The sequence below is a fragment of the Chroicocephalus ridibundus genome, chromosome 22, assembly GCF_963924245.1.
Source record: "Chroicocephalus ridibundus chromosome 22, bChrRid1.1, whole genome shotgun sequence".
Taxonomy (NCBI): domain Eukaryota; kingdom Metazoa; phylum Chordata; class Aves; order Charadriiformes; family Laridae; genus Chroicocephalus; species Chroicocephalus ridibundus.
The window spans coordinates 4773645-4788391 of NC_086305.1; the positions used below are offsets into that span (position 1 = coordinate 4773645).

The 14747-nt window shown below is 52.7% G+C and overlaps 1 protein-coding gene across 1 annotated transcript in view; it reads right to left on the reverse strand.

Moving 5' to 3' along the window:
• Positions 1–14747, reverse strand: part of FBN3 (fibrillin 3) — a 112424-nt gene that overhangs the window by 19900 nt on the left and 77777 nt on the right. Inside the window, exons 17-33 of the mRNA XM_063358159.1 lie at positions 14580–14705; positions 14048–14173; positions 13095–13214; positions 12176–12313; positions 12045–12095; positions 10338–10463; positions 9504–9731; positions 9236–9361; positions 8737–8865; positions 3814–3939; positions 3259–3384; positions 2791–2913; positions 2365–2490; positions 2116–2241; positions 1549–1671; positions 673–795; positions 203–328 (exon numbers count right to left, since the gene is read on the reverse strand). Of these exons, the coding sequence (XP_063214229.1) occupies positions 203–328; positions 673–795; positions 1549–1671; positions 2116–2241; positions 2365–2490; positions 2791–2913; positions 3259–3384; positions 3814–3939; positions 8737–8865; positions 9236–9361; positions 9504–9731; positions 10338–10463; positions 12045–12095; positions 12176–12313; positions 13095–13214; positions 14048–14173; positions 14580–14705 (2169 nt within the window). The remainder of the gene's footprint in view (positions 1–202; positions 329–672; positions 796–1548; positions 1672–2115; positions 2242–2364; positions 2491–2790; positions 2914–3258; positions 3385–3813; positions 3940–8736; positions 8866–9235; positions 9362–9503; positions 9732–10337; positions 10464–12044; positions 12096–12175; positions 12314–13094; positions 13215–14047; positions 14174–14579; positions 14706–14747) is intronic.

Genomic DNA, 14747 nt, shown 5'->3' on the forward strand with positions numbered 1-14747 from the left:
TGGCTCAGCCCAACCTTTCTGCAGGCTGGGGACAACTCCTCTAAGCGGAAGAGCTGGCACCTCAGAAGCCCTGCACCATCAGGTGACGGTGGCTTTTGCTTAGTAATGGATCAAGTGGTCACAATGCAGTGGAGAGATCAAGGATAGAAAGGAGGTGGACGCTGGATCTCCTGGAGCACCAACCAAAACTCTGGGCACTTACCCTGGCAGGCCTTGCTGTCCTCTGTGGGATTGAAGCCCATCTCACACTCGCAGCGGTAACCTCCCGGTGCATTGAGACACTGTCCATTCTCACACAGGTTCACATTGTCCGCACACTCGTCCACATCTAGAGAGAGTCAAGCATGAGACTGCCGTGGTGTCCACCCGAAGACAGAATCTTCCCTTAGCTTGCCCAGAAAATTCCCACAGGCTTGTTCCCACCCCTCTGCTGGGAGGTGGGGAGGGGGCTGCAATACTTCGCATTGCCTTGAATCTCCCCAAACACCTGCTGAGAAGAAGGTGGATCTCTGCTGAAGGTATCTGAGCAGGCTGTGGTGCAGGGCAGTCTGGGGGGACATGTGGTTTGGGGAGCCCCAGACCCAGGCAGCCAGGCGGGTGGATAAGAGAGAGTGACCCCGTGTCCCAGAGGATGCCCAAGTTTCTGCTTCTAGTTGAGTCTACGGCCCTCACCTGAGCAGGAGAAGCCATCCCCGTTGAAGCCTTCTCGGCAGGCGCAGCGGTAGGAGCCCGGTGTGTTGACGCAGTTGGCATTCAGGTTGCACTTGTGCTCTTCAGTTGCACACTCGTCCAGGTCTGGGCAGGGAGAACACCCTTGTCAGTGTTTTGCCTCCGGCCTTTCCTCCAAGCCCGGGCAGCTCGTGTAGAGGCCCAGGGGCGCCCGCAAACAGCCCAGGAGACGGCAGCCTCCAGGCACTTGGAGCACTTGTGAGGCTCCAACACATCTCTGTGAGCCTCTGTGGCCAGAAGACACTGCCCTGGCAGTGCTGATGCAGACAAGGTGGCAGCGAGACACTTTCACACACATGTACCCACATCGCTAGCACCTCCCCAGATCAGACACAGGTACCCACACGCTCTCACATCCCTTCATACACACCCCACGCATGCCAGTAACTCCCTACACCCATTTACACACACCATACACACACCAACGCATCCTACACACCTCCCACACCTGTGCATCCCTGCATACGTACCACACCACGCCCCAGCACATCACCACACGGCCACATCGCCAACCTGACGACGACATTCAGCCACACTCAGCGCAATACCCTGCCCACACACTCCACATCCCGCTAACACGCGCCCTCGCTCCCACATTCACGGCTTCACAGACACGGTTGCAGAGCCTGACAGTGCAGCATCCGCACCCCCACACCTACAGCTCCCCTCTGTCGCACACCCACATGTCTCCACGCTTCCATAAATCTTCCTGCAGGGCTCAAGAGCTTTTTACGTGCAGGTGTTGGCTCAGCCCAGCCTTCACAGATGCCCACAGAGCACCTGGACACACGGAGCTCCTACCCCGGGACGAGAACTCACCGTTGCACTTCAGCCCATCTCCAAGCCAGCCTGTGCGACACTTGCATTTGAAGCTCCCGGGCACGTTGATGCAGGAGGCGTGCATGTCGCAGTTGTGAGCCCCGATCTCGCATTCATCAATGTCTGCAGGAAGGAAGGACATCAGAGCTGACACGGCTCCTCCAGGAGAGGAGGGGGCAGCCGGGTACCATCCTGCTAAGGGGTCTGGGCACCAACGGCTCCAGGGAGGCTGAACCCCAGGGGGTGGGAACAAGGTGCTCTGGGAGCAGGCTGCCTGGGGTTGTACCCCTGAGCTGAAGAGCCGATCTCTGCTCAGCCCTGGGAGATGATGACAAAAGGAAAGGCAGGTCCCTGGCTTGGCTATAAATTAGGAAACTGTCTATTCCTGCCTGCAGCCTGCCTTCCCGGAAATCTGCCTGCCCAGGAGGAGCTCCCAGCACACAGACACCTCCCCGGTGTCCACAGCATCCCCCTGCACAGGGCTGGTGTTGCCTCCATGGCAGCTGCAGGAGGTGTTTGTGAGGGCCCCCACCAGCACCCCTGGCTCCAGGTCTGGTGCGTTCCCACCTGTGCAGCCTGTGGTTCCCTTCTTGACGAAGTAGCCCAGCTGGCAGTGACAGATGAAGGAACCCTTTGTGTTTTCACACTCGCCGTGCAGGCAGATGTTGGGATTGAGATCACATTCGTTCACATCTGCGGGAGAAAACGGACAGACTTGGAACACCACAAGAACCATGATGTGACTCTGGAGCAACACTCCGTAGCAGCCTTGTGATGCCGTGCTGGCACGTGCCCAGGGCACAGCCTTGTCCTCACCAATACAGGTCTTCATGTCCAGGGATGCCATGAAGCCATCGAAGCAGAGGCAGCGGTACTCCCCAGGGATGTTAGTGCACTGCCCACCATCACAGATGTCGGGATTATCCTCACATTCATCAATATCTAGAGAGAAGAGACCATTACCAAAGTAAAGACGTTAGAGCCAGTGAAAGGGTATTGCGGGAGCAGCAGGGAATCGCAGCAGGGGCTTTGCTCCCAATTATGTAGTTACAGGAATCTGGAGCCTGTAACGAGGGACTGGACTTTGCCGTGCAAAAGAAAAACATCTGGCCAGGGAAATCACCTCTCTGGAAGTGACCTAAAAATGACACCCCCTCACCCTGAAGCCAACACTATGGCTGACTGGCAACGGATGCAGAGGTCCCTGGGGCAGCACCTACGAGAGCCAAACTGACTGCTCACCTGCACACGATCTCTTGTCCGGCATCAATGCGTAGCCTTCGCTGCAGCTGCACTCGTAGCTGCCCTCCGAGTTGGAGCAGTGTGTGTCACAGCCGCCATTGGTTATGGTGCACTCATCAATGTCTGGGGGAGAAGGGAGAAGGGTCGCAGGCTGGGATACGTGTCTTGCAGCAGAGCTGCTCAGACACAGAGCCAGAACAGAGACAGAGTGGGAGAGAAGCTGAAGAGGAAACAAAGCTCCCCCAGCCAGAAGAAAGCACAACTTTTCTCCTCTGCTGACCACTCGCAGCTCACAGCTGATGGCAGCCCCTTACCAGTAGCGACAGTCTGGCCGTGGGGCAGCCAGGAGGTTCCCCCCTTGCCTTACCCTCAGGCACCCCACTGAGCATTATAAGAGGAATGAGGCCAGGAGGGTTTGGATGTGTACCGTGGTCTTGGCATGGCAAGTTGGCAAACGGGAGCACTCACCGACACAGCCCTGCCTGTCCAGTGTGGCCTGGAAGCCCGAATCACACGCGCACTGGTAGGTACCAATGACATTGACGCAGCGTCCGTTGCGACACAGGTTGTCACTAAGGGAGCATTCGTTGATATCTGCGGTGGGAAGGACAGTTTGAGAAGCCAGCCATGCTGATGCCACGTTAAGAATTATTTGGTAGCCATCCCTGGGTACCCCCACCCACTGCTGTGTCCACACTCAATTTGTCATTTGCCTCCGTGAACAGCAGGTAGAACAACAGACATCATAAATGCAATGAAACCCTGGGAGTGACCTTGGTCCCTCCTGGAGGTTGTGTTCTACCCACACATGGGACTGGAAGGAGAGGTTCACAGAATCATGGAATGGTCACAGTTGGAAAGGACCTTAAAGATCATCTTGTTCCAAGCCCCCTGCCCTGGGCAGGGACAACTCCTCTAGACCAGGCTGCTCAAAGCCCCATGTGCCCAGCACGAGATCCAAGTCTCCCCACATCATTACCCTTGAACGGGCTCTGGGCATAACACAGCTTTCCACCAGCTCACCTATGCAAGTGTTCCCTTCGGAAGTCAGCTCATGTCCGGGGGGGCAGATGCATTCAAAGCTGCCGTCTGTGTTCATGCAGATCCCACCTCGGCACAGCAGTGGGTCCCGCTCACACTCATTGATATCTGCAGAGAACGATATGAAATGCGGTGGATTGTCCCCTTCGGCTGGGTTTTCCAGATAATCATAGAATCATTTAGGTTGTAAAAGACCCTTGGGATCATCGAGTCCAACCATCAACTCCACTCTACAAAGTTCTCCCTTACACCATATCCCTCGACACCACATTGAAACGAGTCTTAAACATATTCAGGGATGGTGACTCCACCACCTCCCTGGGCAGCCTATTCCAGTGTCTGACCACTCTTTCTGGGAAGAATTTTTTCCTAATGTCCAGCCTAAACCTCCCCTGTTGCAGCTTGAACCCATTCCCTCTTGTTCTATCGCTAATGACCTGTGAGAAGAGACCAGCACCAACCTCTCTACAATGGCCTTTCAAGTAGTTGTAGAGAGCGATGAGGTCTCCCCTCAGCCTCCTCTTCCTCAAACAATAATGGGGTGGCGCCATCACCCACAGTCTCATCACCAGAGATACACCCCAACACAGAGGAGCACCACAAAATTAAGAGGGCAGCAAATCCAGGGCTTGGGTGAGTCCAGTGGTTGAATATGCGTTTTGGGAAACCGCAACTCTTGCCTTGACCTCAGTAGCATGTAAAAATATCAGGAGGAAAGATGTTATTAGCTTTGTGCAGATTTGCCAGCGAGGTCTGGAAGGACAGTCCCTAGCTCACATCCCACCCATCTTCGTACGTTTTCACAAGTTCCATCAGTAGAGGGAGAGCTCCTCAGAAAATACGTATTTTGTTTGATAGAAGACCAACAGACAAGCTTTCTTGTTAACAGCCTCCGGGGTAGTTCCAGTATCACACAAGGGCTGGGGAATAGTCTCTACATTTCTGAGAAAATCACACACGGACAAAGGGATAGAATTTACCAGGAACTGGAGAAATTCCTGAAACAGATGAAACTGCAGTAAGAGAGATGTGAACCAGCCAAACAAAGATGAAACCAGGCTTCTGGCATTAAAAATGAAAAAAAAAAAAAAAAAAAAAAAAAAAAGATATAAAAGTTTATAAAAGCAAGACTAAAAAAAATTAAAAAAAAATTCTGAGGGAACTACTGGAATGGTGCAGTGGTGATGGTTGGAAACTAAAACCAACAGCAGGCGGAGATGAAGCCCTGAGAGTATCAGAACTGGGAAGCCTTGATATCGCGTCATCATCTGGGGCTCCTGGAGAAAGCTCTTTGTGATCTGCTATGACATTGTACAGGTAACAGTCTTTGCGATACTCGCGGTGTTTCACAGGGCAAGTCATGCTCTTTGGAAGGGCGAGTGCTGGATGAATCTGATCCTCTAACTTGGGAAGGAGGAATCTGAGAAGGAGGTTCTCTGTTTTGGTCCCAGGATAGATTCAAAAGAGTTTGCATTCTTGCATGCCCCTCGAATTGACCCAAGATGTCCTGGGCTGACAGGAAGAGAGCGGAGCAGGGGAGCCTCCCTGGAACCGCTCAGAGGATTCATCTGTCCCCAGCTCTACTCCGAGGAACGTGCATTCAGAACACAAAGCCACTGGGTGTAACATAAATGAACTGCGGGAGCTGAAAAAAAATGCCCCCAAGAACCCCTTAGTGACAGCAGGCAAAGGGGGTGATGTCAGATATAAAGAATCCATTTTTGAATGGAATCTTTCACCTTACTTGAATAAAACACTCTGTTGAGATTTTCAGCTTATCTCCAGCTGAAGTGGACTGGAACACACGTGGCGATGGGGTGACGGGTCCCTATCAGACAGTCCCACAGGCCCCATGCCTCCGGTTCTCCGTGGTGGGAGACTGCTCCTAACGAACCGCAGGACGCAGGTTCAGTGCTGATGTTATTTATTGCCAGGGGCTGGCAGGAATTCCTCCCTCAGGAGGCAGAAGCCAAGTTCTTTTGCCAGACATGGGCGGGAAGAAGTTAATCCTTGACCACGGGAAATGCCATAGTGTCACAACAGCCTTTGGGGGTGAAATGACTCAATCTCCTGCCAGCTGGGAAAAAGGATAAGGTGAAATCGTGCAGATAACAGCGAGCATTAAAACAAAAGAACAAGGAAACACAACATCCTTATAGAAAGATATCATAAACCTCATTAGTGACAGAAGTTAGCAGGCCATCAGTGGGGACTGACGTTCTCCGTATCTCAGAAATGCAGGAGGAAGAGGAGGAAGACGATCAGCGCGAGTGTGGTAACCCACGCTACAATTTGTATGGAAAAGACAGAAAACCATGCCAGTGGCAGGGCGGTGATATATTTTAGAGAAGCCAGGGAATCAAATGTGAAAAATAAATAAGTGGTATTGAATCATGCCACGGATTGATGTGGTTTGAAAGTCCAAGCCAAAGCAGAAAGAGCAGAATATTAAGACTAGGTCAGTCTGGCTAGACAGACGAGAAGAGGAACGTGGTATGCCAGGAATTAGAGGACAGCAAGAGTCTGGCTGACTTGTTGGAGACGAACTGAGGTACTGAGGTCATTGATGGGATTTTTTTTTTTTTTTAAGCTACAAACAAGAATTATTAAATTGAAACCAGATGAGAATCTGACAGAATAAAAACAAGCATTGGCCAGATGGGAGGAGCTGTAAAGAATTATCTGAGGATAAAGGATGATTAAATGGGCAGGTGGAAGGGAGCCCTTAATGATTATAACTGGAAATAGGGTGGGGTAGAAAAATTCAGATGGTCCACCAGAACTTCTCATGGAGGACTTGATCTGTGCAAGAGTTTGAGGAACCGGACAGGGGCCTGATGAATGGTTGAGGCTGGTATGAAACTGCTGGGGATTCCGATCCCAAGGAAAGGTGCAGACACAGCAACAAGTTGATTAGATTTGTTGATTGTCATTTTTAGACAAGATTCCATGGAAAGCAGCCCAAGAAAAACTGAATGAATCAGCAAGATTCAGAGCTACAAGAGACACATGCTATCAAACGCTGAACCTCTTGCTGGGCAAGGTATGAGATATCTCCATGTTCTCATGCCAGTGGAGGCATTTGGTTTAATAGCACATGGCTGTAGGATGTGCAATGACAGCAGGAGGCCAAGCAGTGCTATAACGGCCAAAGCTTAATGTGGCTCCTAATATAGGAGTGGAAATAATGGATCTACTGATCTCAGCAGTCTGTGATGCAATCTAATGATGATATAACTGGCAGCTACTTGCAAGGAACGTATATTATCTAGAAAAGGGACCAAGCTACTTGTAACTGGATTAAAATGACTGATGTGGTATGTGAGACAGCATTTAGGGCAGGTAGATGTATCAGGTTAAGAAGATAACTGTTATGGCATGGACAGGGTACCACACAAAAAGATCTACAACTTGAGAAACATTCTGCGATAGTGTTTGAAAATGAACGGTTTAACGTAAGTGTTGAACATATGATATTAATAACGCCTGGAGATGGGTGTACATTTAGAGTGTGGATACATAAATAATCTGTGGCTGAATAAATAATAGATGGGTAACACAAGGCTGAAAAGAAGCTGAAGGAGATGAGACATCACACGAAGGAAATAGCCAAGTGTGTTTGAGAATTGGAGCTCGCAGCCATTGAGTTCAAGCTGCTGGCCTGGCAGAGCTCCACTGCGTACTAGCCAATCCCCAGTACAAAGGTTGCCGTCTCCTTATATAGCAGGAATGAAAATACCAGGCATGGATCCTGTCCCAGCCCAGTGGCAATGCCAGGCGCAAGCTCCAGCTGCTGGTGGCTGAAACAAGAGGAAAGGTTAGTAGCCAAGGTTTGGCGCAAGGGAAGGTCCAAGTGAAGGAAGAGTACAGAATAAGGAAGAATGAATGTTGCGCAAAATGAAAAAGGAAATACAAGACCTTAGTCTTATGTGAAAAAAGTAAGGCAACATCGCACTGGGATTGTAGGGAAATGCCCTTTGGGTATAGCAAGCAGGAAAGGGATGGGAAAGAACTTGAGAAGAGCTGGTTGGTGGCCCCATGGGCTCCCAGTGTGGGCTCCCATAGCTGAGGTAATGGTGGCCAGGAGGTGGCAGGGCAGGACCAACGATGTCCCATGAATGCCACGGCAGGAAGAGCCCAGGATGTTCCCCTGGGCCAGGTGCTATACCCAGAGTCTTCCCTGATGCTGGCCTGGGATGCCGGTCTCCTTCCCCAGCTCATGGGGCACCACCAGCCCAGGCTCTGGCCTCTGGTCCAGGAGGTCCTCATAAATTGATGTCTCTGAGGGAAGGCTCCCAGTTTTGACCCCGAGTCTGGCAACATTTTCATGGTCTGTCTTTTCTCTGCATGGTACAGAGCCCCGGGGGCACTGGTAGCAGAGACAGTCACTGATGGACTATTGGCCCCACAAGGCACAGCACCCACGCAGCGCTTTGCCCTCCATTTCTGGAGGGGTCTGGGGCCCAAGCCAAGCCTTGCTTGGGGACATGGCCTCTCCCTTTATGTCCTCCAGCTTAGACAGCCTGTGCTGTGTCTCACGGACCCCTGACTTCATTTTGCCGTCCTCCCATCCCAGGGTTACACCTATGGTGCTCTCAGCTACACACACAGCACTTTGTTTCTCTACACATGCCACCCTTCAGCCCAGCTCTGCCTTTGCAAGAGCAAAGCAAGGCAGAAGACTCACGAGCAGAGGCTGCCAGGGCTCTCTGCAGCATAGGGACCCCATGACTCCCCCAGGGATACCAGGGAGATACCAGGAGAGCCAGACAGACAGGTAGCAGGACAGCAAGACACACCGAGAGCAGCTCGGCATGAAGCCCTTTGTCAGATCTGGCACCAGCTACTTTCTTCCCTGTTGCAAAAGAGGAAGGGTGCTGCCCTACCCCGGAGAAGAGTCCTTACCCATGCAGTTCTTCATCATCATGAAGCCACTCTCGTAGCCTTCGAAGCACTCGCACTCGAAGCTGCCTGGCGTGTTGACACAGGTGCCGTGGCCACACAGGTCTGGTGAGATGCGGCACTCATCGATGTCTGTGGGGATGAAGACCAGTTAGTGGAGGCAGAACAGGCTACAAGCACCGCTACAGCTGGCACTGGGCCACCTGTAGTGCACACCAAATCCAATGAGCAAGAACTGGCAAGTCTGACCCAGCAGACCAAGGAACTCCTCCTTCCAAAGGGAGAGACAGCAGTTAAGCTTTCTCTCTGCTGTAGGACTGATCCTTCATCCCACGAGCAGGAGGAGCCTTCTGCTCATGGTCCTGCCCTTGGCTTCTCAGCATGTCTATAAGACAACTGCCACGGCTGCTCTGGGCACCACCATCATGCTAAGCATCCCACAAGGCAGGCAAGGCAGTAAGATGGGCAAGAGCAGTCTGGAGAGGGGCTACTCTTCCCTTACCTGTGCAGTTTCTTTCCTCAGCATCCAAAGCAAAACCATTGCCACAGATACACCTGAAGCTGCCGATGGTGTTTCGACAGGTCCCATGAGTGCAGAGGCCAGAGAAGACCTTACATTCATTCACATCTGTGGGTGAAGGCAGAGGAGCAGTGTTTTAGGGAGGGGATGTCCGCAATGAACCTCAGGTCCCAGGGCAGGCAGCAGGTTCCTTGGGCTGTAGCTGAGACGGGCACAGCCCAGGATCATCAGCTCCCCTCTTTCTTCTCACCTTTGTAGAAGGGTCTTCCTGAAAGTACGTCTCCTCGGTTGGCAAAGCCAGGTCCTCTTGGGCAGATGGCCTTGTACTCGCTGGAGCCGACCTTGGGACATTCTTCACAGTCGATGCCCCAGGCTGAGCCCACTGAACAGCAGCACATGTCGATCCGGTACTTGCCTGGCAGAGGCTCCGTGCACTCATCTTCATCCCATTTCATGTAGCACTGTTCCACACGCACATCTGGTGAGAGAGCATTGCTGAGCCCTTGCCTCCAGCACCTAACCTCTGGTAAAGCTATAAATTTCATTTTCTGTGACACAGTTAGCAAGGTTCCTGGAAGAGCTTTAGGTGGGGCATCCTCCAAGCAATGCCCAGGTATGGGCTGCTTGGATGAGGCCACCTTGTTTGGGATGCTAGGAGAGATTGAACAGTATGGACATGGCCAGCCTGTGACTGTTGGCAACAGGGACCGAGAATGGACCCTCTATGGTGAGGTTAGTAGTGCAGATGGCTCCTATGAAGGGCAAAGGTTTGTCACTGTGCGCCCAGAAAGCAGCCAAGAGTTGGTTTAGGGCTTCTGGGACATGTAATTAATGAGTTAGGTTATCTATTTGGCTACCCCTGAAGTCCACCCAAGGAGAATGACCACACTACTGGCTGAATCCGGGGACACGAAGCTGTGGCAGCCTTGCCTTGGTTAGGCTGATGGGTTTGTCAGCCCCAGCAGTTATGATGCGCCATCACTCAATTCCCAAGACTGCTGCACGTGGTGGGTAGGGGGTGGCTGGACCTCTGTAGAGAGAGCTGAACAGAGGCCGGGGGCTGGGTGAGATGAGGCGTCCTTACCCACACACGTCCTAGCAGTGCCGTCAAGGGTCAGACCTTCTGGACACTCGCACCGAAAGGATCCAGCTGTGTTCACACAGCGTCCGTTTGGGCAGACGCCAGGGAAGACCTCGCATTCATTTACATCTGTTGGCACAAAAGGAAGAGACAGGTCTAAGAGTGGCACACAGCCAAGCCCAGTATGGCCTTGAGGGGCTCCTGGAGGAGACAGAAGGAGCCCAGAGCTGCCCACCAGACTAAAACTGGCAACCTGTGGCAAAGAAAAACACATGCTCCATGTATAGCTACAGCCATGTCCAGACACTTTTGCAAGGAGGCTGCATTACAAAGCCTTGTCAGGGAGGGACAGACAGGGTGCTCCTCTTGCACGTGTCCACAGGCGGCAGAGCCCCAGCAGAGCTGCACCGGGACTCAGAAACATGATTACAGCTGATGGAGCAGCTAAACCTGAAAACCCATTTCCAGGCACATGAATGACAAGAAAGACATCAGTAGTAGTCAGCAAGGATTGACCACGGGGAAGTCACGCTTGATGAGCGTGATAAAATTCTACGATGCAATGACTGGCCTGGTCGACAAGGGAAAAGTGGTGGATATTGTCTACCTCGCCTTCAGTGAGGCCTTTGGCACTGTCTCCCGTTAAGATTCTCATAGACAAGCTGTTGATGTACAGACTGGATGAGCAGATGGTGAGGTAGATTGAAAACTGGTTGAATGGCTGGGCCCAGAGAGTGGCGTCCAGCGGCACAAAATCTAGTTGGAGGCCAGCAACTAGCAGTGAACCCCAGGGGTCAATACTTGGCCCGATCCTGTTTAACATCTTCATTTGTTATCTGGATGGTGGGGTAAAGTGTGTCCTCGGCAAATCTGCTGATGATACAAAACTGGGAGGAGTGGCTGATACACCAGAAGGTCTTGCTGCCATCCAGAGGGACCTTGGCAGGATGCCAGGAACCTCGTGCAGTTCAACAAGGAGGAGTGCAATGTGCTACACCTGGGGAGGATCAGCCCCACGCACCCATATAGAATCATAGAATTGGAAGGGACCTCTGGAGATCATCTCCTCCAACCCCCGGCCACAGCAGGGTCACCCACAGCAGGGTCACAGGAACGCGTCCAGGCGGGGTTGGAATGTCTCCAGAGACGGAGACTCCCCCACCTCTCTGGGCAGCCTGTGCCAGGGCTCTGCCACCCTCACAGCAAAGCAGTTCCTCCTCGTCTTGAGATGGAACTTCCCATGGGCAAGTTTGTGCCCGTTACCCCTTGTCCTGTCCCCGGGCACCACTGAGAAGAGCCTGGCCCCATCCTCCTGACACCCCCCCTTTCAGTATTTGTAAACGTTGATAAGAGCCCCCCTCAGAACGTTGGGGGTCACCCAGCTGGAGAGCAGCTTGGCCGAAAACGACCTGGGGGCGCTGCTGGACACCAAGTTGAACGCGAGTCAGCAACGCGCCCTTACTGCAAAGCTAGTGATATCCTGGGCTGCATTAGGAGGAGCGTTGGCAGCAGGTCGAGGGAGGTGATCCTTCCCCTCTACTCAGCACTGGTGAGCCCACACCTGGAGCTCTGCATCCAGTTCTGGGTTCCTCAGTGCGAGAGTGACATACTGGAGAGATTCCAACAAAAAGCCAGACTCAAAGATACGGGATAACAACAAATAAACAATGACCGTGTTCCCAATAAAAAAAAGTTTTTTGCATCCCTTACCTTCACATGTGACCCCCTTCATCCTAGCATATCCCCGGGGACAGGCGGTATCTGCAAGAAAACAAAGGGACGTCAGCAAAGCAATGGGCTGCATCCTGCCTTCCTGAGCTGTGTGCCAAGCAGAGCCTTACCGATCTCACAGCGCTCGCAGGGGCTGCCCCACGCTGCCCCCAGCGTGGCACAGCACTCCGACTTCAGCGTGGCCCCGTTGATGTTCACCTCGCAACGCCCGTCCTGGATGTTGAGCCAGCACGTGCCTTTCATGCTGTCTGTAGGGACAAAGCCAAGGCGTGAGTGAAGAGCTGCCCCTTGGCGGAGGTTCCCAGCTTCATGGCAGCCAGGCCGCCATGAGAAGCAACGAGGAGAAGCCATCCCTGAGCTGCAATGTGACTATTGCTCTATTATCTTTCACACTGTGGGGCCAAGTCTTTTGCAGCACAGACACAAAGTGTGCTGGTCCCCAGCGCCCCGTCCCACTGCTGTGCGGCAGCATTTCCGTTCTCTCTGATACAACTGCTATTGCGGCAGTTGTGTGTCCTGCCCTTTTCCCGGTCCCAGCCTGCTCCTCTTCTGGGTAAAAACAGTCCTTTCCAGCTGCCCCTGGGATGCTTTGCAAGGCCCCGACCATCTAGGAGCAGGAAGTGGAACCTTCTTATCACCTTGATGAGAAGGAATCTACTTCATCTTGATGTGCCTTAACGACAGCAGACTACGAACCCATCTGGTGAGTGAGAACCCACCATCCTGCTGCGCTGCAGGGTCTCCTGGGACCCCACGTCTGCGCTTTGTCTGGCTGTCTGTCTGGGGTCTCTGTCTCTGACACGCACTGCTCAGAGCACTGCCTGAGGTTGCAGCTTTTCAGGCCCCCTGGATGCTCAAAAGAGATGTTAATTGTTACCAACAACTAAGAAAACACCAGGTGAGAGAGAGAGGGGCCTCAAAGGATCCCCATCCCTACGGCAGGACCGTGGGACTTGCTTCGGCTGAACAAGAAGGGGCGATGATGGGCACTGCTGGTATCAGAGCTGCCGTTGAAGGCCACGTCCTTACCCACGCAGATGGTGCCGCTGGGGTCCAGCTTGCTCCCTGGGGAGCACTCACAAGCAAAGGAGCCGGCGTTGTTCCTGCAGACGCCGTTCACACAAGGGTTAGAGGTGCACTCGTTGATATCTGCGGGAAGAAAGGGACTGTCACTGCAGCGAGCGCCACGGACCCAGCTTTCTGGGCCAGAGACTGGGGGAGGTGAGAAACAAAGAACAGGAAGAAAGGAGTTTTGCAACTGTTCAGGAGATCACCAGTCCAGGCCGTGGGAGTCCTGCATGTACAACTCAAGTACGCACCATCTCAAGGAGGGCGGGCACTGACAGCAGACACCAGGAAATTACTGAGCTTCTTCAGGACTGAGGGAATGGATGGATGGAGGGTGGTTGGTGCAGCCACCGGGCAATGATGGACTCGCTCGCTCAGGGCTGCTCCTGGCTAAGATGGAGCTGGATATGGCCTTCGTGTACCAGAACATCTGAACCAGATGTGAGGCTACATAGGACTTGCCATTTTTCATCTTCTTTACAGAAAATCTCTAAACATATTTTCGTGCAAAGTGCCAGTTCTCAAATGTTTGAGGACTTTGTGGCCAGGAAACAATTTCCCCCACTCCGAACTGTAAGCTTTCAATCAAATCCCCCAAACTTGCAATTTTGGTCAGGTCTTAGTTAAAATTTTGGGGGCCTAGAGGAAATTGTTCTGGTTTTCAGGCACTGAAAAGCCCAGATGTTCTGGGTTTGGAGGTCCACTATTTTGAATGAAGTGTGAAATTTCCCCCTAGGAAAAGGAAAAAACCAAACCCACAAACCCAAAGCCTGGACCTGCTCCAGTTGAAACCACTGTGGTCAAAAGGGAACCAAAGACACGTTAGACCTTGAGTTCTCTTTCAGGCAGGACCTCAGGCCATAGCTCCTTACATCTCGTGCAGATGTTCTCCGTTGCCTTCAGAATCACATTACCTTCACAGGTATCTGTCTCCGTCCTGAAGACAAAGCCCTTGGGGCAGGTGCAGGTGTAGCTGCCGGGTGTGTTGCGGCACAGTCCATTGTCGCACAGCAAACGGTTGACAGTGCATTCATCAACGTCTGTGGGCAGAGAGATGGGGTTTCTGAGCTGCAACACCAGCGTCCGCTCGTCTACTCTGCCAGCCCTACAGAGCTCTGGCAGCCTGAGAGGCACAGAAATGCAGCACCATCCTCAAACCAATACAATGTGGAACGTATGTTAAATCACATACGTGTAGTTTCTTGCACAGTACCTTGTGCTCTTCCATGTGGACAAGGCGGCCCTGAGTGGGGACAGTGCCCGAGGGCATCAACTGCTGTGTCACCTCAGGCTCCCGTGCAGCTGGAGGTCTGCCTCTGGCTCCCAGCCTCATACGCTGAGCGCATCCCTCTCCCCACCAGCACCCAGCTCCTGGTTCCCCACACCACGCAGAGCCTGGGCTGCCCTGAACTCACCCACGCAGAGCCTGGGCTGCCCTGAACTCACCCACGCAGTTCTTGCCCGTGGGATCCGACTCGTAGCCCAGGTTGCAGATGCAGCGGTAGCTCCCACGCAGGTTCTCGCACATGCCGTTGGGGCAGATGTCTGGGTTGAGGGCACATTCATTGATGTCTGCACAGAGAAAGAAGTGAAATTAGATTGGACCACCCCAAA